At 39.1% G+C, this 18,557-nt stretch overlaps 1 protein-coding gene and 2 long non-coding RNA genes across 3 annotated transcripts in view; 2 read left to right on the forward strand and 1 right to left on the reverse strand.

Annotated features, from left to right (window-relative positions):
* Positions 1-18,557, forward strand: part of LOC309857858 — a 60,855-nt gene that overhangs the window by 28,178 nt on the left and 14,120 nt on the right. The window lies entirely within an intron of this gene.
* Positions 216-14,959, forward strand: LOC309857857 (small ribosomal subunit protein mS31-like). Its single transcript, XM_082750598.1, has 5 exons — positions 216-490; positions 2,954-3,091; positions 6,284-6,357; positions 11,806-11,949; positions 13,669-14,959. Exons 2-5 carry the CDS (start codon positions 2,976-2,978, stop codon positions 13,704-13,706), a joined length of 372 nt encoding a protein of 123 aa, XP_082606724.1. The 5' UTR covers positions 216-490; positions 2,954-2,975; the 3' UTR covers positions 13,707-14,959.
* Positions 1,301-18,556, reverse strand: LOC309857859. The gene is made up of 3 exons (XR_014307944.1): positions 18,469-18,556; positions 2,318-2,399; positions 1,301-1,583 (listed from the first exon to the last, which is right to left on the reverse strand). It is a non-coding gene; the product is annotated as an uncharacterized lncRNA (long non-coding RNA).

Genomic DNA, 18,557 nt, shown 5'->3' on the forward strand with positions numbered 1-18,557 from the left:
GCTGTGCACCTTCTCCCCCAGACAGCGCCCAGTGGGGTCAGTTCTCCGCCTCTTCCCCGCCCCTCAAAGTAGTATTGCACACTAGATCGCTTCCTCCACTCTCTTCCTCTCCCGCGCTGGTCCTGATGCCTGAGCCGGCGCATCTTAGCTGAACTCAGGCATCCACTCCACCTAGGCCACTAGAATCGCCCTGACGCCGCTGACAGGGCCGGGTCGCGGCCGAGGCCGGAACTCAGTTACAGGCCCCTGTTGCCCACCGGAACGTGAAGGGAAGGAACGCACCAGGCGGCGGAACGGAAAGAGAGAGCGGGGGACGTGTTTGGCAGAGGGACGGCCTGATCGTTTCTGCTCCCAGTTGCGTTTGTGTCTTGGCGGTGTTTCCGAGGGTCTCCGCGTTCCTACCTCTGCGCCCTCTCTCCCGCTTCCCTTTATGCTCTGGAGGCTCAGAGGCTGCGATTGTGCTACTCGGTGCTCCGCACGGAACGGTCAGGTACCGCATTGGGGCGCTGTTGGCCCTGCGGGTGTCAAGGCGACCTCCGGGGCGTTCAGTGGTCCTTCTCCGCTTCCTGGGGTGGATGTTCCAGCCCGCGGGATCTCAGAGGCCGTTGCTGTAAAGCTGAGGAACGGGAAATCCCAGACAGCTAAAATGACTTGCCCAAGGTCATAACGGGGTGAGAAACAGAGCTCGGGGTCCAAGGTTGGCTCCTGTCCCGAGCGCTCCGCCACGCCTCCCCCCATTCAGTCCGGGCTCCAGAAGCAAAGTTGTCTCACCCACTCCTTTTTTCTTTTTTTTTTTTTTTTTAACTTCCCGAGACTATAACGGTCTCATTCCTGCCTCCATTTTTTCTTTGATTCGTCATTTAAAGTACTCACACTGCACCGATACTGGCGTTAAACCCCGAAGTTCTGCCACCACGAAGCTTGTTCACCAAGCATGCAATTCCAGTTTAGCGGAGGGAAGCTGAGATGGTGTGGGCAGCACAGAATGCTTTACTAATCCCAGTCGTGTTCCAGAAGTTGTATAAAAGGAGTATTACCGACCATCCCTTTGTTTTTTAATCCAACTTTTCATTGTTGCATTCATGTGAATAGCATGAGCTGAGTACTATATCCATCATGATATGTGAAGAGATTTAGCTACTTTAATATTGGCTTGCAATATATATAGTTTCTGAAATAAATTGGCATCTAAAAATCCAGTGAACTATAACCGCCACTCTTTTTTTCCCCACCCCTCTCCTTTACCCATTACATAAATATATATATATAAAATACATATTTAACTTAATATGTTCTGAGTTAGTATTGTGCTTAATTTATACTTTAATATATTACTTTAATGTGTTGTTCTGAGTTACTATTGTGCTTCAACAAGTATCCATTACCTTCAACTTTTGACATTTTAAAGTTTATATAAAACCAATACTGGGGCGCCTGGGTGACTCAGTTGTTAGGTGTCTGCCTTCAGGTCCTGATCTGAGTGTCCTGGGATCCAGCCCTTCATCAGGCTCCTTGCTTGGTGTGAAGCCTGCTTCTCCCTCTCCCAGTACTCCCGACTGTGTTCCGTCTCTTGCTGTATCTTTCTGTCAAATAAATCAAGAAAATCTTAAAAACAAAAAAGCTTTACCTAGGGCACTGGGTGGCTCTGTGGATTGAGCATGTGACTCTTGATCTTGACTCTCAGGGTCCTGAGTTTGAGCCCCAGGCTGGGTGTGGTGCCTCCTTTAAAAAAGCCAAATATTTAAAAATTATTGATTTTTGTCAGAAATGGATTTTTTGAATGACAAAAAAAGTTTTTTCTGGAAAAGAATCACTTTACTTTCCACTAAACTAACGGCATAATAGGTAATGCCTTTTTTTTTTTCTCTTGTTTTTCATTTTCTTTGTTAGAACCAAGTCCGTGGGTCCTGAGTTGGAAGCAGCAGCATCTGCTGATGCAGATTTTCTCCGTTTTGATAAGCAGACAACCAAGACAGAGCTGCTCAGGCAACTGCAGCAGCATGAGGAGTTCTCAAAGGCACAGAAAGATGGAGAAAGAACTGAACTTAGGTTAGTGAATCAAATAGTTCTGTCGAATCAAATAGTTCATCTCATTATTTTATGCCAGGTTTGAAGTTGATAGTACTACTTCAGATGTCTGATACTGTTTCATAAGTGACACTTTTTTTTTAATAGTGTCACATCACACATTACCAACACAATCTATTTTCAAAATAGATTCTTTTCCTGTGACTGGTGAATAAGGTGCACAGTATATCAATTTAGACATTAAATATTTCTCATAGGTGGAATATTAGTAATTTTTTTTTTAACTGACATGTTAAGTAAGATTGCAGTCTTTCAAAGATCAATGGAATGGTTAAAAATTTTCTTTTGCGAAGTTACACGATTTCTTGTCCCTGAAAAAGAAATGATAAATTCAGTACTGTGATTAAAAACAAGTGTAAGAATAACATGGTTTCTCTGAGAATATTAATTTTTTCCTGTTAAATACTTTGCTGGTCTTATGTACAGTATGATCATCTTCAGGCCTGTTTCCTTCACCTTTACTCTTATCCTTATGTTTTAGCTGACACCACCTCACTCTGCCTCTCATCTCATTATTTTATGCCAGGTTTGAAGTTGATATACTACTTCAGATGTCTGATACTGTTTCATAAGTGACACTTTTTTTTAATAGTGTCACATCAAAGTGACACTTTTATGTTTTAAATGAACATTTCTGAAGAATACCTTCAAAAGTTGTATTTCAAAAAGAAATATAAATCTTAGTGGTCTGTGGGATGTGAATTAACATGTGACATAAAATCTTTCATTTAAACATAATGCTTTGTGCTGTTATAGTGCATGGAAGTGAAATATGAATTAAATAATAGGAATCTCGTGTATAAGAAAGTTTATTACTGTCCTGTAGCTACAGTTTCTAATACACTTGACCTTTTTCTTATTTCAGCGTCAGTAATGTAATACCAGATATGAAAGTTGCCAAATCTGCCACAGGTAGAGTTAGTACAAGACCAGTGCATCAAATTCATTTTGATGAAGGAACTGACAGTTTCATGGGACAGAAGACTGATGATCTTAAGAAAAGGTACTCAGGCTTTGCAGTCTGTTTGGTTTTGTTAGTTTTATTTGTTTCTCTGTAGATTTACTTTATTCTGTGCATGTTACTGATGATAGGTATTTGAGCATTATGGATGCATTTATTATCTCTCTTCTCATCCTGCATGTACCATTTCCTATAGAGGAAACGGATGTTCTAGGTTAAGTAGTCTTGTGGTTTTGTTAGTTTTATTTGTTTCTCTGTAGATTTACTTTATTCTGTGCATGTTACTGATGATAGGTATTTGAGCATTATGGATGCATTTATATCTCTCTTCTCACCCTGCATGTACCATTTCCTATAGAGGAAACGGATGTTCTAGGTTAAGTAGTCTTGTGCTTTTCTATACCATTAATCACATTGGGCCCTGCCTCCTATTTATCCATGATGAGTGGAGGTCTCCTGATTTTAGGTAAGTGGAACTGATTGAATTCTGAACAAATGAGCACTTGTGAGAAGCATTATTTTTCATTCTGATATGTACATAACAGTATATTTAACTTTTCTATCTCTATGTAATTATCATTATTCATACCCTAGAGAAATAATCCACCATAAAAAAAAAAAAGAAAGAATGAAAGATCCATTATAATACCTTAAGGTGGTAGATTATTTGTGGCAATTTGAATTTGGTGATTTGCAGACTTAAAGATGCTAAGCCATGCCTTATGTAATTATTTTATAATAAAAAGCTGTCTGTATTTACAGAAAGTTTCTGTTTTCTCTCCTTCAAGCCCATGAAGTAATATTTGGGGAGGGGAAACCAGATATTTAGTATGCTCTAACAAAAACTAACTGATCTTGATAGAAGGGGGAGCTTACAGTGAGTGTTTTTGACATGTTATGTATTCTTTGGATTTTCTTTTAAGTATAATCCCAGCAAGTTAATCAGAAGTTAAACTACTGATTTGTATAGGAAGATTGTAAAAGATAGTCAGCTGTTAACAAATCAAGTTCAAGAAGTTACGATTTAGAGAATGATTTTATGCCTATGACATGTTGGATAGAGTATAATGTATACTTGGAGTTTTACTTAAGATTCCTCAAAATATTTAATTTCAGGGGTGCCTGGCTGGCTCAGTCAGTAGAGTATGCAACTCTTAATTTCTGGGGGTTGTGAGTTCAAGCCCTGTGGTGGGCATAGAGCTTACTTTAAAAAAAAAAGAAAAAAAATATATATATATATATAATTTCAGTCTTGTTTGAATCAGTCATCTTTGAAGTGATTCCACAAAACTACATCAGAATGCTATATCATAGTTTGATTCTTGGTGATATTAGTCATCATTAAAAATTAGAAGGTGGCAGGGCACCTGGGTGGCTCAGTTGGTTAAGTGTCTGACTTTTGATTTTAGCTCAGGTCATGATCTCCGGGATGTGAGATGAGCCTGCTTAGGATTCTTTCACTCCTTCTCCCTCTCTCTTCTTCCTCCTTCCAGCCCCCCACCCCCGCCGCCGCCAACACATGTGTGTGTCTGTCAAAAAAAAATTCTTAGAAAGTGGTAAGGGAGAAGCTAAAAAGTAGGACAGTTGTTTATGTGCATATAATGACTGTGTTAAACTGACTGAAGGACTCTAGAGTAAGGGAGAGGAGTGATGGGATACCAGATTTTTACCCTGCTCTGTCATGGGACAGCCTGAGACAATCCGGGACTAGGTAGTTACCACAGATACACCTTGGGTTAATTCCTTCAGGAAGAGACATCTGAGAGGGGTGAGGCACAGAACACTGGCTTTGGAGTCATTCTGGCCTGTCTCACAATCTTGGCATTATGCCAATGACTAATTCTGGGACTGGGGCAACTTTTATAGCCTTGTCATTCCATGTCCCCTTCTATAAAATGCTGAAACTGAAGCCTGACTTAAATGGCTTTCTTGAAAAATAGGAAAGGAGTGTGCCAACTATATATAGTAGATGCACAGCAAATGTCTGTTCCCTTCCCTTCCTCTTTAGTACATTCTAAAATTCCATACTTTACCAAGTCATTCCCTGTTTGCTGTGAGTTACCTTAATCCATCAGCCTGTTAACCTGATGCAAAGTGAGGGCGTGCAGGTGGGGAGAGGGACCCAAAAGCACTGAAAATAGTTGGAGAGCGTAAATACCTCTGTTTAAGAATACTTGGGGATCTGTTAAAGGAAAACTTAAGTGATTTGAGATTACTTTATCTAATTTCAATATGGTAGTTGAATATTTTCAGTTAATGTGATTTCATAAAAAAAATTTGATTCAGAAAAGAATTTTAAAAATTTTAAAGATTTTATTTATTTTATTTATTATTTGAGATACAGAAGCAGGCTCCTCACTGAGCAGGGAGCCCAATGTGGGGGGACTCAATCCCAGGACCCCGAGATCATGACCTGAGCCAAAGGCAGACAGTTAACTGACTGAGCCAACAAGGTGCCCCAAGAATTCAAAATTATATTAAAACTGATTATCCAGTTTTGAACTGGTTTTTAATCTCCCAGTAAATTTATTCAAGTATGAATGTGAATTGATGAATAAAGCAGTTGATTAAAATATACAAGGAAAAGTTACCTATTAACTCTCTGACATTAATTTTAATAGTTAATTTTAAATGTTAGGTAAAGTTAATCATTATGTTAAAATTACAGAGTGATTGCTTTATAAGTGGGAATGTTTTGATTTATCTGTGCCATCTTTTATAATTATAGTTTGTAATTAAACATGCAGTATTTTCTGCCCTTAAACTAAGACAACTGTTGACTTTAACAACTTTTAATTTAGCATATTTTAATAGCTTTCCCGCTGAGCAGGGAGCCTGCTGCAGAGCTCATTCTGGACCCTGGATTCATGACCTAAGCCACCCAGGCACCCCAGTGGAATTACTTTTAATTTCTACATTGAGTATTTCATATAAAATAGTTTTCTTAAGGGAGCCTGGGTGGCTCAATCATTGAGCATCTGCTTTGGCTCAGATCATGATCCCAGGGTTCTGGGATTGAGCCCCACATTGGGCACCCTGCTTGGTGGGAAGGGAAGCCTGCTTCTCTCTCTCCCACTCCCCCTGCTTCTGTTCCCTCTCTCGCTGTGTCTCTCTCTCTCTGTCAAATAAATAAATAAAATCTTTACAAATGTTAATAATAGAATAGTTTTCTCAATTTTTTGTTGACCATTGTAAAAATATTAAGTTAAATTGTTTTTTCTTTTTCAGTCCTAGGAAAAATATGCTCAAAAGGAAGAGACTTAATATTTTTGACCTTAAGGCAGTTACCGAAGAGGCACCTGAAACAGGTTTGTTAAGAACATGATTTCTCAGGTGTAGAAACATTCCATCTTTAAAAAAAAAGTCCTTAATGTTTTGATTGCTCAATGTGAGGTATTTTAATAATCTGTCCTGTCGTTGGCCTGGATCCTGCTTATGAATGTAATTGTTGCCATTGCTAGTCTTGGCCAGATTCCTGCCTTGAAATGCTGCATTCTGTGAGACAGTGGGAGGTATTTACTACCACCTTCTTAAATCCAGAGCTAGCAGTTGGCTACTGATTTGGGTTAGAACATTAACTGTCACCCTCTATTTGCAACTATGTTATTACAAAAGATAAACTGGTTTCTGCCCTGAGGCAGCTTGCTATCTAGAAGAGGAGATGGGGGCGTAGATGGGGACCCTGGGTGGTTCAGTCATTGAGCCTCTGCCTTAGTCTCAAATAAATAAATACAATATTAAAAAGAAAAAAAAGGGAGATGTATTTGTAGAACTTAATGATTTGACTTAGTGATTGTTTAGGAGCTGGGAAGAAGAGCAGTCAGGAAATATATTTAGCAGATTTGTGGTGGTCGTGTTTTTTTTTTTAAAACACGCCATCCTTGTTCCATGTACTTATCCCTTTGGGTAAGAGGTCAAATCTTTCATAATCACCATATAAGTCTAATTAAAAGAGATCTAAGAGTGTCCTCTTGCTTGATATTAAGTGTGGTTTACTGATAAATTCAGATAAACAGGAAGCTCAATACAAACGGTCTTCAGCTTACAAGTGGCTTTCATTTCCAAAGATTATAAGTTAGCTTTTGGGCTTGATAATTTTGTAATTGATATTTAAGTTCCGTGGCCTGCCTCCAATGGCTCATTTAATCTATTATAGTTACTTATATAAACATCTGATTTTTCCCACTATTCAGTAAATTGCTAGATATAGGGGCTGGGTTTCACTGATTTTTCTATACCCAGCAACACCTAGCCAGTGGCTGATGAATTGTAGGAATTAACTACCTTAAATCATAAATGCTTAAAAAAATGTTTTTTAAATAAATGCTTTTTTTGAACAAATTGAGCTATGAAATATCAATCCATAGAGGCAAGGAGTTAATTCAATCAGTGTTTGTTCTTTTTAAGCTAAAGGAGAAACTGAGAGAACTACTTGCCTGCACTTAATGCGAAAATTGCTTTCTGTCTTATATGATGGACAGGAAGTACAAGGGGCATCTGGCTGGCTTAGATCTCAGAGCATGTAACTGGATCTTGGGGTTGTGGGTTTAAGGCCCATATTGGTTGCTGAGATTATCTTAATAAAAAGGGGGGGGGGCACCTGGTTGGCTCATTGGGTTAAGCTTCTGCCTTCCGCTCAGGCCATGATCTCAGGGTCCTGGGATTAAGCCCCATTTCGGGGCTCTCCGCTCAGCGGGGAGCCTGCTTCCCTCTCTCTCTGCCTGCTTCTCTGCCTACTTGTGATCTCTGTCAAATAAATAAATAAAATCTTTTAAAAAAAGGGGGGGGAATACAAAATGCACATACACGCACACACATACACACACACACACTCACTTAGAGGATTCTAACAAGCTACTTGAAAAAAGCACAATAAAATGTGTGGTCCTGGAGAATAGATCACCTCTTCCCTATTGATGTGGCAGCTGTTACACTTGCATCAAAAAGGACATTTATTAGGAAAAAAATATACTATGGAAAAAAGACAAGTCTCTTCAATAAATGGTGCTGGGAAAATTGGACAGCTATATATAGAAGAATGAAACTCGACCATTCTCTTACACTGTACACAAAGATAAACTTGAAATGAATAAAAGACCTCAGCGTGGTCTACATGGTTTATGTGGTCAACGTGGATTAGAATCCTAGAGGAGAACACAGGCAGTAACTTCTTCAATATCAGCCACAACAACTTCTTTGAAGATATGTCTCCAAAGGCAAAGGAAACAAAAGGGAAAATAAACTTTTGGGACTTTATCAAGATCAAAAGCTTCTGCACAGCAAAGGAAACAGTCAACAAAATAAAGAGGCAACCTACGGAATGGGAGAAGATATTTGCAAATGACAGTACAGACAAAAGGTTGATATCCAGGATCTATAAAGAACTCCTCAAACTCAACACACACAAAACAATCATATAAAAAAAATGGGCAGAAGATATGAACAGACACTTCTCCAATGAAGACATACAAATGGCTATCAGACATATGTAAAATGTTCATCATCACTAGCTATCAGGGAGATTCAAATTAAAACCACATTGAGATACCACCTTACACCAGTTTGAATGGCCAAAATTAGCAATACAGGAAACAACGTTTGTTGGGATAGGATGTGGAGAGAGGGGAACCCTCTTGCACTTAGTGGGAATGCAAGTTGGTGCAGCCTCTTTGGAGAACGGTGTGGAGATTCCTCAAGAAATTAAAAATAGAGCTTCCCTATGACCCTGCAATTGCACTCCTGGGTATTTACCCCAAAGATACAGATGTAGTGAAAAGAAGGGCCATCTGTACCCCAATGTTTATAGCAGCAGTGGCCATGGTCGCTAAACTGTGGAAAGAACCAAGATGCCCTTCTACAGACAAATGGATAAGGAAGATGTGGTCCATATACACTATGGAGTATGCCTCCATCAGAAAGGATGAATACCCAACTTTTGTGTCAACATGAACAGGACTGGAAGAGATTATGCTGAGTGAAATAAGTCAAGCAGACAGTCAATTACCATATGGTTTCACTTATTTGTGTAGCATAACAAATAACATGGAGGACATAGGGAGATAGAGAGGAGAAGGGACTTGAGGGAAATTGAAAGGGGAGATGAACCATGAGAGACTATGGACTCTGGAAAACAATCTGAGGATTTTGAAGGGGCCGTGGGTGGGAGGTTGGGGGAGCCAGGTGGTGGCTAGTATGGAGGGCATGTATTGCATGGAGCACTGGGTGTGGTACACAAACTATTCTGTTATGCTGAAAAGAAATTTTTAAAAAGGGCATTTATTGTCAGGGCAGCTGCGGTTGTCCACCTAATGAACAGCCAGCAGAGGCACTTGGATTCTTGAAGGAGCCAGCTTGCTATTTAAAATCAGAAATCTTGTTTCTTAAACCTGAAATTAGCTGGCAAAGAAGCACTGAAGTTTTATGTATTCTATAAAAAATATAAAATGATTGTACTCTCATAAGGTAAATTTATTAACATTTACCCTAGGGGGCGCCTGGGTAGTTCAGTTGGTTAAGCATCCCACTCTTGGTTTCAGCTCAGGTCATGATTTCAAGGTGGGATGGAGCCTGATGTGTCCCAAGTTGCAGGGGGTTTGCTTGTCTCTCTCCCTCTGTTCCTCCCCCTGTTCTCTCTCTCTCTAGATTAAGTAAGAATAAGTAAGTAAAATTTTTTAAAAATTCAATGAAGGTACTGTTTTAATAAGTTATACTTGATCGAGTCTAAAGAATGTCTTTTGTTCCCAGTTAAGTATAATATCAACCGTGTACAAACTTCAATTCGGTTTTTATTCACGGCTGTCTCTCTCCCACTTAAAGTAATGCTGATGTATAGTTGGCATTCAGTAATTATTGACAGAATGAATGAGTTCTTTTGTCCCATGATTCCCACATTTTGCTTCCCTCCAGGTTCGTTCCACTGCTGCAAAGGATGTAGTCATAGACCTTTCTACTTACCCTGCAGTAATTTAGAACTGAGAGGTAATATAGCGTAATGGAAGGAATTTTGGTATTTGATAGATGTGGATTATTCAAATTCAGATTCTGTCATACTAACTTCTCTGAGTTTCCCGTTCTCCATCTATAAAATAGGGCTAATGCCTACCTCGCAAGGATTAAATGAAGTAATGTAATTCAAGTGTCAGGCACAGTGCCAAAACCACAGTTGACATTCAGGACATAGTTGCAGCCGTTAGCAATGACAGTGATGATGGTGGTGATGATTGTCATCACCGAAAAGACATGGGCTGATCATTGCCTATTGAATAAATCTATAAAATGTGACTGATAATTATTTTGCTGTTATGATTATTTTTTTTTAAGATTTTATTTATTTATTTGACAGAGAGAGATCACAAGTAGGCAGAGAGGCAGGCAGAGTGAGAGGGTGGAAGCAGACTCCCTGCCACGCAGAGAGCCCGATGCGGTGCTCGATCCCAGGACCCTGGGATCATGACCTGAGCAGAAGGCAGCGGCTTAACCCACTGAGCCACCCAGGCGCCCCTGTTAATGATTATTCTGTAAATGTGGCTAATTAAGCATAGGTGTGGTTTGTCCATGAACTGTCACATACAAGTCTGTGTGTAGACATAGTTTTGTTTTGGGTAAATATCTAGTAGTGAAATTGTATGCTAAGTGTATTTTTAACTTTTTAAGAAACTGCCAAACTATTTTTCAGAGAGGTTGTACCATTTTACATTCCCACCAGCAGTGACTGGTGGAAATAGGATTCATTCTTGAAAGATGTCTTCAATTTCCAAAGCAAATAAATAATTGAAATGTTATATGATGGTGGTCATAAGCTAACCTTATATGAACTTACTCATTGAGTTGGTTGTGAGGATGAGATGAACTAATGCATAAAAAGCATTAGCAGAGTCAGTGCTCCTCATCCTTTAGTAGTTTCATTATTATGTTAATTTAATTTCTTTGGTCATTAATAGTAGTATATTGTGACTTATCTTGACAGACTAAAAATAAAGATAAAGAGGCTAGACTTTAAATATTAAAGTCACATGTTATGTAAAAAATACATTCATGGGAGACCTTGGTGGCTCAGTCATTTAAGCATCCAACTCTTGATTTTGGCGTAGGGCCGTGAGATCCAGCCCTGGTTGGCAGGCTCTGTGCTCAGGGATAGCTTAAGATTCTCTTCCTACCCCCTTCCTTCTCTTGCACACGTGGTCTCTCCCTCTCTTTCTCTCTCAAATAAATAAATATTTTTTTTCCAAAGATTTTATTTATTTATTTGACGGTGACAGACACAGTGAGAGAGGGAACACAAGCAGGGGGAATGGGAGAGGGAGAAGCAGGCTCCCCACTGAGCAGAGAGCCCAATGTAGGGCTTGATCTCAGAATCCTGGGATCATGACCCGAGCTGAAGGCAGATGCTTAACCAACTGAGCCACCCAGGGACCTCTAAAATAAATAAATAGATCTTAAAAAAAAAATTACTCACATTCATGAAAACATTCTTAAAGAAAATACACATTCCTTTTTCTTTCCAGTAGAGGGGATGGTGAGATTTTAGGGCTTGCTTGCCCAGCAGTATAGTAAATGCTAAGGCTTGCAGGAATTGTCACTGTAGGATTTTTGTCATCTTCCTTTAGCTTTAGCTCTCAGTGAGTGACCTTTCATTATATACTGTTTATTTTAATCCTCAGGGCCTGAAATGTATTACTAATTTAGAGTTGATTATATCATTTTAAAAAATAAAGATATATACATTGACTTGTGATTATTTGGAAATGTTATTATAGAGACAGCACCTTCACCTTGGGACATGGAATTTGCGAAGCAGTTGGCCATGGTAAATGGACAGCCCCTTCAGAACGGTTTTGCAGAGATGATCCAGTGGACCAAAGAGGGGAAGCTGTGGGAGTTTCCAATTGACAATGAAGCCGGTAAGTTAATTTCAGAGGTTTATAAAATTCCGTATGGAGATTAAGTCTGGTTGGTGTTCAGTCATAGAGTCTAGATATTTACATGAATTTCAAAACTGTATAAATATTTCTGTGGTGTCTGAAAAGAAATTTGACAGTGTTTTTTTTTTTTTAAGTTAGAATTTCTCTTAATTCTGGTCTTTTTTTTTTTTAAGATTTTATTTATTTATTTGACAGATAGATATCACAAGTAGGCAGAGTGACAGGCAGAGAGAGAGGAGGAAGCAGGCTCCCTGCCAAGCAGAGAGCCTGATGTGGGGCTCGATCCCAGGACCCTGGGATCATGACCTGCACCAAAGGCAGACAGTTAATCGACTGAGCCACCCAGGCACCCTTATGATACCGTTAGCTAGGAATTGTAAACATCGCGGTAAGTCTTAGGAAAATGTAGTCCATATTTTAACCTTTGTAGTAGTATGCTGTCATTGTAACATTTTATTTTTTTATAATCTTTCATTTGTTTGGATTAATAATTGGAATGGAAGCTTAATTTTCAGAAATATTTTGTCATATCTTCATAAATTATTACTTTGTGTAGGAAAACTTTTTGAAGAATGATAAAACCTTTAAGAAATTCTGAATATTTTGTGGATCTGTATGGTATATGCAGTCATAAAGGATGTTGCTGTGTTTCACCTGGTGTATATAAAATGTATATTTCTCAAGGTATTATTCTTTCCAGGGGCACCTGGGTGACTCAGTCGGTAAAACATCTGCCTTCAGCTCAGGTCATGATCCCAGGGTCCTGGGATCGAGACCCACATCAGACTCCCTGATCAGCAGGGAGCCTGCTTCTCCCTCTGCCTCTGCCCCTGCTGCTCTCCCTGCTTGTAGTCGCTCACTCTTGCTCTTTCTCAAGTAGATAAATAAATAAAATCTTTTGAAAAAAAGTTAAAAAAAAAAGTATTATGCTTCCCATACTCTGGTAGGTATCAGGGAAGGGTGACAAAAAAGCCCAAGGACTTTTCAGTTGTGCAAACCAGAGTACAGATCTAGCTGTCTCAGTGATTAGGCATTTGCCTTTAAGAAAACAACCTCCTGAGGTTAAAAAACCAGATCAGTTTCCTCATCTGGAAAATTAAATGTACATCATTGGAAGAATGTAAGAACTAAGGCAGAGTTATTTGAGTTGCTCAGCACAGTTCTTATTGTATAATACATGTAAATAAATGTTAGTTCATGTCCCCTCTGTATGAACACAGAATTTTAAAAGAAAGAAATAAGCAGAATGCAGTATGTGGTATTAAGGGAAAATTTCCTTATTTGATGAAACGTGGGTGTTCTGAGTCATCATAATTAAAAATATGGTTCTAAAACATAATATTGAGGTAGAATAACGTGACTTTTTTCTTTTAAGATTTTATTTATTTATTCATGAGAGAGAGAGAGCGAGCGAGCGCGCATGTATGGAGTGAGGGGTAGAAGGAAAAGCAGATTATCTTCTGAGCAGGGAGCCTGATTCAGGGCTTGATCCCAGGATTCTGGGATAATGACCAGAGTGGAAGGCAGACTCTTAACCAACTGAGCTACCCAGGTGCCCGAACATGTGACTTTATTTAGGTGAGACAGTGGTTAGGGGTTCAAGTTTTGAGTGAGTTGTATGCTTAATCTCCCTAAGCCTTACTTCCCCTGTCTATAAAATGATGGGAATAAAAATAAAATGTATTCTTCTGAATTCAGGTGATTCTTCCGAAAATCAAGTGAGGTTATATAAGTAAAGCATCATCAACCATCATCATCTCTGTTCCTACAACAATATTATTAGAGGGTTTTACTGTACTGCAAGGATCTTAAATCTTAAACTGTTAGTGAGGATTTTCTTGGAACCACCAAATAGGATAACAGGAAAGTAAGGGTTAGTGTACATTGTCATCAAAAATAAAACACTTGGGGGCACCTGGGTGGCTCAGTGGGTTAAAGCCTCTGCCTTCGGCTCAGGTCATGATCCCGGGGTCCTGGGATCCAGCCCCTTGTCGGGCTCTCTGCTCAGCAGGGAGCCTGCTTCCTCCTCTCTCTCTGCCTGCCTCTCTGCCTACTTGTGATCTCTGTCAAATAAATAAATAAATAAAATCTTCAAAAAAAACCAAAACAAAACAAAACCACTTCAGTTCATCAAAATCTTGAATGTCCAAACTCCAAAGAAATTTATCTTAAATTTGACCTGGGTTTTGAGCAAGTTTAATTTTTACAAAAAGAAAACAAAAACATGTTTTGGCCAGGCTAGGGAGATAAATGTGACAAGTTTCCATATATACCTGTACGTATTATTGATGCTTCAGGATGGGAAAGGGAGGTATCTCATTTCCAGCTCCTTGAGGCAATTGTTATTGGAATGAAAAACAGGAAAAGAACTGTGGAAACTTTCTCACTTTGATCACTCCCCTCAGTATACAGTTTGGAACTTGAGAATACTTTAAGAGAGTGGCATTAGAATTTGAAGCCTCAACAGTTTAATAATATTCTTCTGTATTTCTTATTTTTAAATTTTAAGATTAATAAAATGTCATGCTGTCTCTACTAATAGTTAGCTTCATGAAGATTTATTTAGATGCTTTGAGGGAAAAGTGTTTTATTTTTAGGGGTGGGCCATGCCAGTTTCTGAACATAATACTGAAAATGACAAAATGACGTTTCCTGTGTTGACAGCTTTACTTTCCAGTGTTGTGTTTTTCATTTATATAAAAAATTGCAGCGTGTTGTTTTACCACATAAAACATATAAATTATTTTCTACTTTGAAGTAGCTTTTTTCCAGGTTGTTGTTATTTTTAAGAACTGTCCCTTCTGGGGACACCTGGGTGGCTCAGTGGGTTAAAGCCTCTGACTTCGGCTCAGGTCATGATCTTAGGGTCTTGGGATCGAGCCCCACATCGGGCTCTCTGCTCAGCGGGGAGCCTGCTTCCTCCCCTCTCTCTCTTGTCTCTCTGCCTACTTGTGGTCTCTCTGTCTGTCAAATAAATAAATAAAATCTTTTTTGTTTGTTTTTTTGTTTTGTTTTGTTTTTTAAAGATTTTATTTATTTGACAGAGACAGAGAGAGAGAGAGAGCACTCAAGCAGGGGAGCAGGAGGCAGAGGGAGAGGCAGACTCCCTGCTGAGCAGGGAGCCTGATGTGGGGCTCGACCCCAGGACCCAGAGATCATGACTCGAGCCGAAGGCGGAAACTTAACTGACTGAGCCACCCAGGGGCCCCAAATAAATAAAATCTTAAAAAACAAAACAAAAAAAAAACAAAAAAAACACAAAACTGTCCCTTCTGTTTCGTTTTGCCAGCATAGAGATTCGTAAGAGCAGTTAGATGGCATTATTCTGACTTCGATTTTGTAGTAGTTATTATATATTGGAGTGATGATAAAAGCATTTTTATTTTAGCCTTAACTTTGACTTTAAATTTAATCATGTTTTTACTAGTACACAGTTAACAGAGTCTTGCTCTTGAATATTCTTTAGCCATATATATGCCACCAAAAAAATGTTAAACTATATGTTTGGAAATGTATCAGTTTGTGATACATAACATGCTACCACCAAAATTAGTAAAACAAAAATTAACTTACAACTGCTCCTGAATTTATGGGTTTTCTGGCTAGTTCTGGCAGCTTAGCTGTGGGTAGTTCCCTCTAGAGCGGCCTGTCTCACATGTCTGGTTGTGGGTGCCGGCTCTTGTCAGGGGAGGTAGAGATAACCGCGTTATCTGTCACACATCATCTCAAAGACTAACTTGGACTTCTTCACACGACTGTAGTAGAGTTCATAACAGCAAGGAAGAGCAAGTATTGACGTGTAGGTACTTTTCAAGCCCGTGTTTGCACAGTGTTGAGTAATATCCCATTGACCAAAGCAGGTCACTTGCCACCCTGAATTCAAGGGTTTGAGAAACGATTCCATTCATGCAAAAAATGACAAAATGACATTGGGAAGGGGAATGTCTAGAAGCATGAGAGTGGTACGATATGTGGCCATTTATCTGTCTACCACCTTGATTTATTTTTTATTTACTTCAATTTTAATAAAAATAATGTATGGGGCACCTGGGTGACTCAGTGGGTTACGCCTCTCTGCCTTCGGCTCAGGTCATAATCTGGGGGTCCTCGGATCAAGCCCTGCGTTGGGCTTTCTGCTTAGTGGGGAGCCTGCTTCCCCCTCTCTCTCTGCCTGCCTCTTTGCCTGCTTGTGATCTCTGTGTGTCCAATAAATAAATAAAATTTTTAAAAATAAATAAATTAAAAATAAAAATAATGTATAGATCTTTAAGTATCCAAATAAAATTTTTAAAATCTCTTTCAGTAAATATAAACTAACTCCAAGTGAGTAGAAAGCTTTTAAGCCTTTTGAGATAATTGTAGATTCACATGCAACTGAAGAGATAATATCCTAGATAGCCTCTACCCATTTTCTCCCAATAGTTAACTTCCTGCAAAACCAAACCGTAGTACAGCCAAGCAATTGGCATTGATAGAATTCTCCAGCCGTGTACAGATGTTAACCAGCTTTACAAGTATTCCTTTATACATGTGTATTTAGTTCTGTGCAATTTTATCACATGTGTAGACTCAGGAGACCACCACCACGGTCAAGATACATGGTTCCATCATCTCAGAGCCCTCTGAGAGCCCTTCTAAGCCACACCTGCTTACGTTCCACTGCCTCCCCTTCTTAATCATGGATCCCTGGCAATCACTAAATTTGTTCACTATTTTTGTAATTTTGTCATAAGAAGTATATACAAATAGAATCATAGAGTGTGTAACCTTTGGGAATTAACTGTTTTTCACTCAGCCTGATTAATTACCTGGAAATTTAGCCAATTGTCCTATGTATCAGTATGTTTGTGCCTATTTTTGTTGTTTGGTTGGTTGAGGGTTTTTGTTTGTTTTTTAATTGAGTCCATGATTTGAATGTGCCCTATAGTTTGTTTAACCATTCACCTGGTAAAAGACATCTGGGTTGTTACCAGTTTGGGGCTATTATGAATAAAGGTACTATAAATATTTTTGTACAGAGTTTTATATGAATATAGATTTCTATTTCCTTGGGGTAAATACCCAGGAGTGAAATTGTTTCATCATATGGTAGCTGCATGTTTAGTTTTTCTTTTCTTTTTTATTTTCTTAACTTTTTTTATTTATAATATCTACATCCAACATGGGGCTCAAACTCACAACCCCAAGATCAAGATCACATGCTCTACCAACTGAGCCAGCGGGGCGCCCTACATGTTTAGCTCTGTGTGGTTTTTTTTTTTTTTTTTTTTTTTTTGCTTTTTGAAGATTTTACTTATTTGTTCATTTGAGAGAGAGAGAAAGAAAGTGAGAGTGCAGCATGAGCCAGGGGAAGGACAGGAAGAGAGAAAGGGAGGAGACTCCCTGCCCAGGGCTTGGGAGGAGCCTGACACACTGCTTCATCCCAGGGCCCTGAGAAGACCTGAGCTGAAGTCAGACTCTTAGACTCTTAACCAACTGAGCCACCCAGGGATCCCCTGCGTGTTTAATTTTTTTTTTTTTTTTTAAAGAAGCTTCCAAACTGTTTCCTAGAGTGGCTGTGCCATTTTATATTCTCACCAGCAATATGTGAACCATCAGGCTTCTCATTCTCACCAGCATTTGATGTTGTGGCTGTTTTTCTTTTAGATATGTTTACATTCTGATAGATGTGTATTGATAGCTCATTGTGGTTTTAATCTGCATTTCCCTAATGGGTCCAGAGGTTGACCACATTTTTCTTGTGTGTGTTTGCCATTTATTTATCTTTTTTTCAGTGAAATGTCTGTTCTTCTTTTTTGCCCATTCTCTAATTGGATTGTTTGGTTTTCTTACTATAGAGCTTTGGGAGGTTGTTGTTGTTTATATTTAATACATTCTAGACCTTTTAAATCTTTCGTTGCATTGAGGCACCTGGGTGGCTCAGTCGGTTAAGCATCCGACTTTTGATTGCAGCTCAGGTCATGATCTCAGGGTTGGGAGATCAAGCCGCTAAAGGAGGGATCAGGGATCCACTGTTAAAACTTCATTTAACCTTAACTACCTCTTGAAAGGTCCTGTCTCTAAATATAGTCACATCGGGGATTAGGACCTCAACCTATCAATTTTGAGGAGATAGGATTCAGTCCATAACAGGGTCTATTTCTGGGCTGTCCCTTTTGTCCCATCAATCTGTGTGTCTGTCCCAATACCACACTTTTGATTATTGTAGCTATTTCAGTAAATCTTGGCATTATTGCTCCCATTTTATTCTTCTCTTTCAAGATCGTTAAACTATTCTCAAACTTATGCCTTTCCATATAAATTTTAGAATAAATTTGTTGGCAAAAATTTACTGAGATTTTGATAGGAACTAGTATTGGTTTTGTTGATTTTTCTCTATTTTTCTATTCTTATTGATGTTGGATGTTACCTTTATTATTTCCTTCCTTAGCTTGCTTTAGAATTATTTAGCTCTTTTGCTAGTTCTTTTTCCTCCCCCCTATATGTGCCATAACTTACATAAGACTTCAGCGGGTCTTCCCAACACCACCAACCCCCGCCCTGAGTTCCAGCTGGGGTCGAGCCTCTCCGGAGTCCTCCAGGAACCT

Source organism: Mustela nivalis, assembly GCF_964662115.1.
Source record: "Mustela nivalis genome assembly, contig: HAP1_SCAFFOLD_1459, whole genome shotgun sequence".
Lineage (NCBI taxonomy): Eukaryota > Metazoa > Chordata > Mammalia > Carnivora > Mustelidae > Mustela > Mustela nivalis.

Coding starts and splice junctions, on each gene's coding strand:
- LOC309857857 (XM_082750598.1), top strand. CDS start 2,976: ATGAAAGTTGCCAAATCTGCCACAGGTAGAGTTAGTACAAGACCAGTG. Junction 6,358..11,805: donor CGAAGAGGCACCTGAAACAG/GTTTGTTAAGAA, acceptor ATGTTATTATAG/AGACAGCACCTTCACCTTGG. Junction 11,950..13,668: donor TCCAATTGACAATGAAGCCG/GTAAGTTAATTT, acceptor TTCTGAATTCAG/GTGATTCTTCCGAAAATCAA.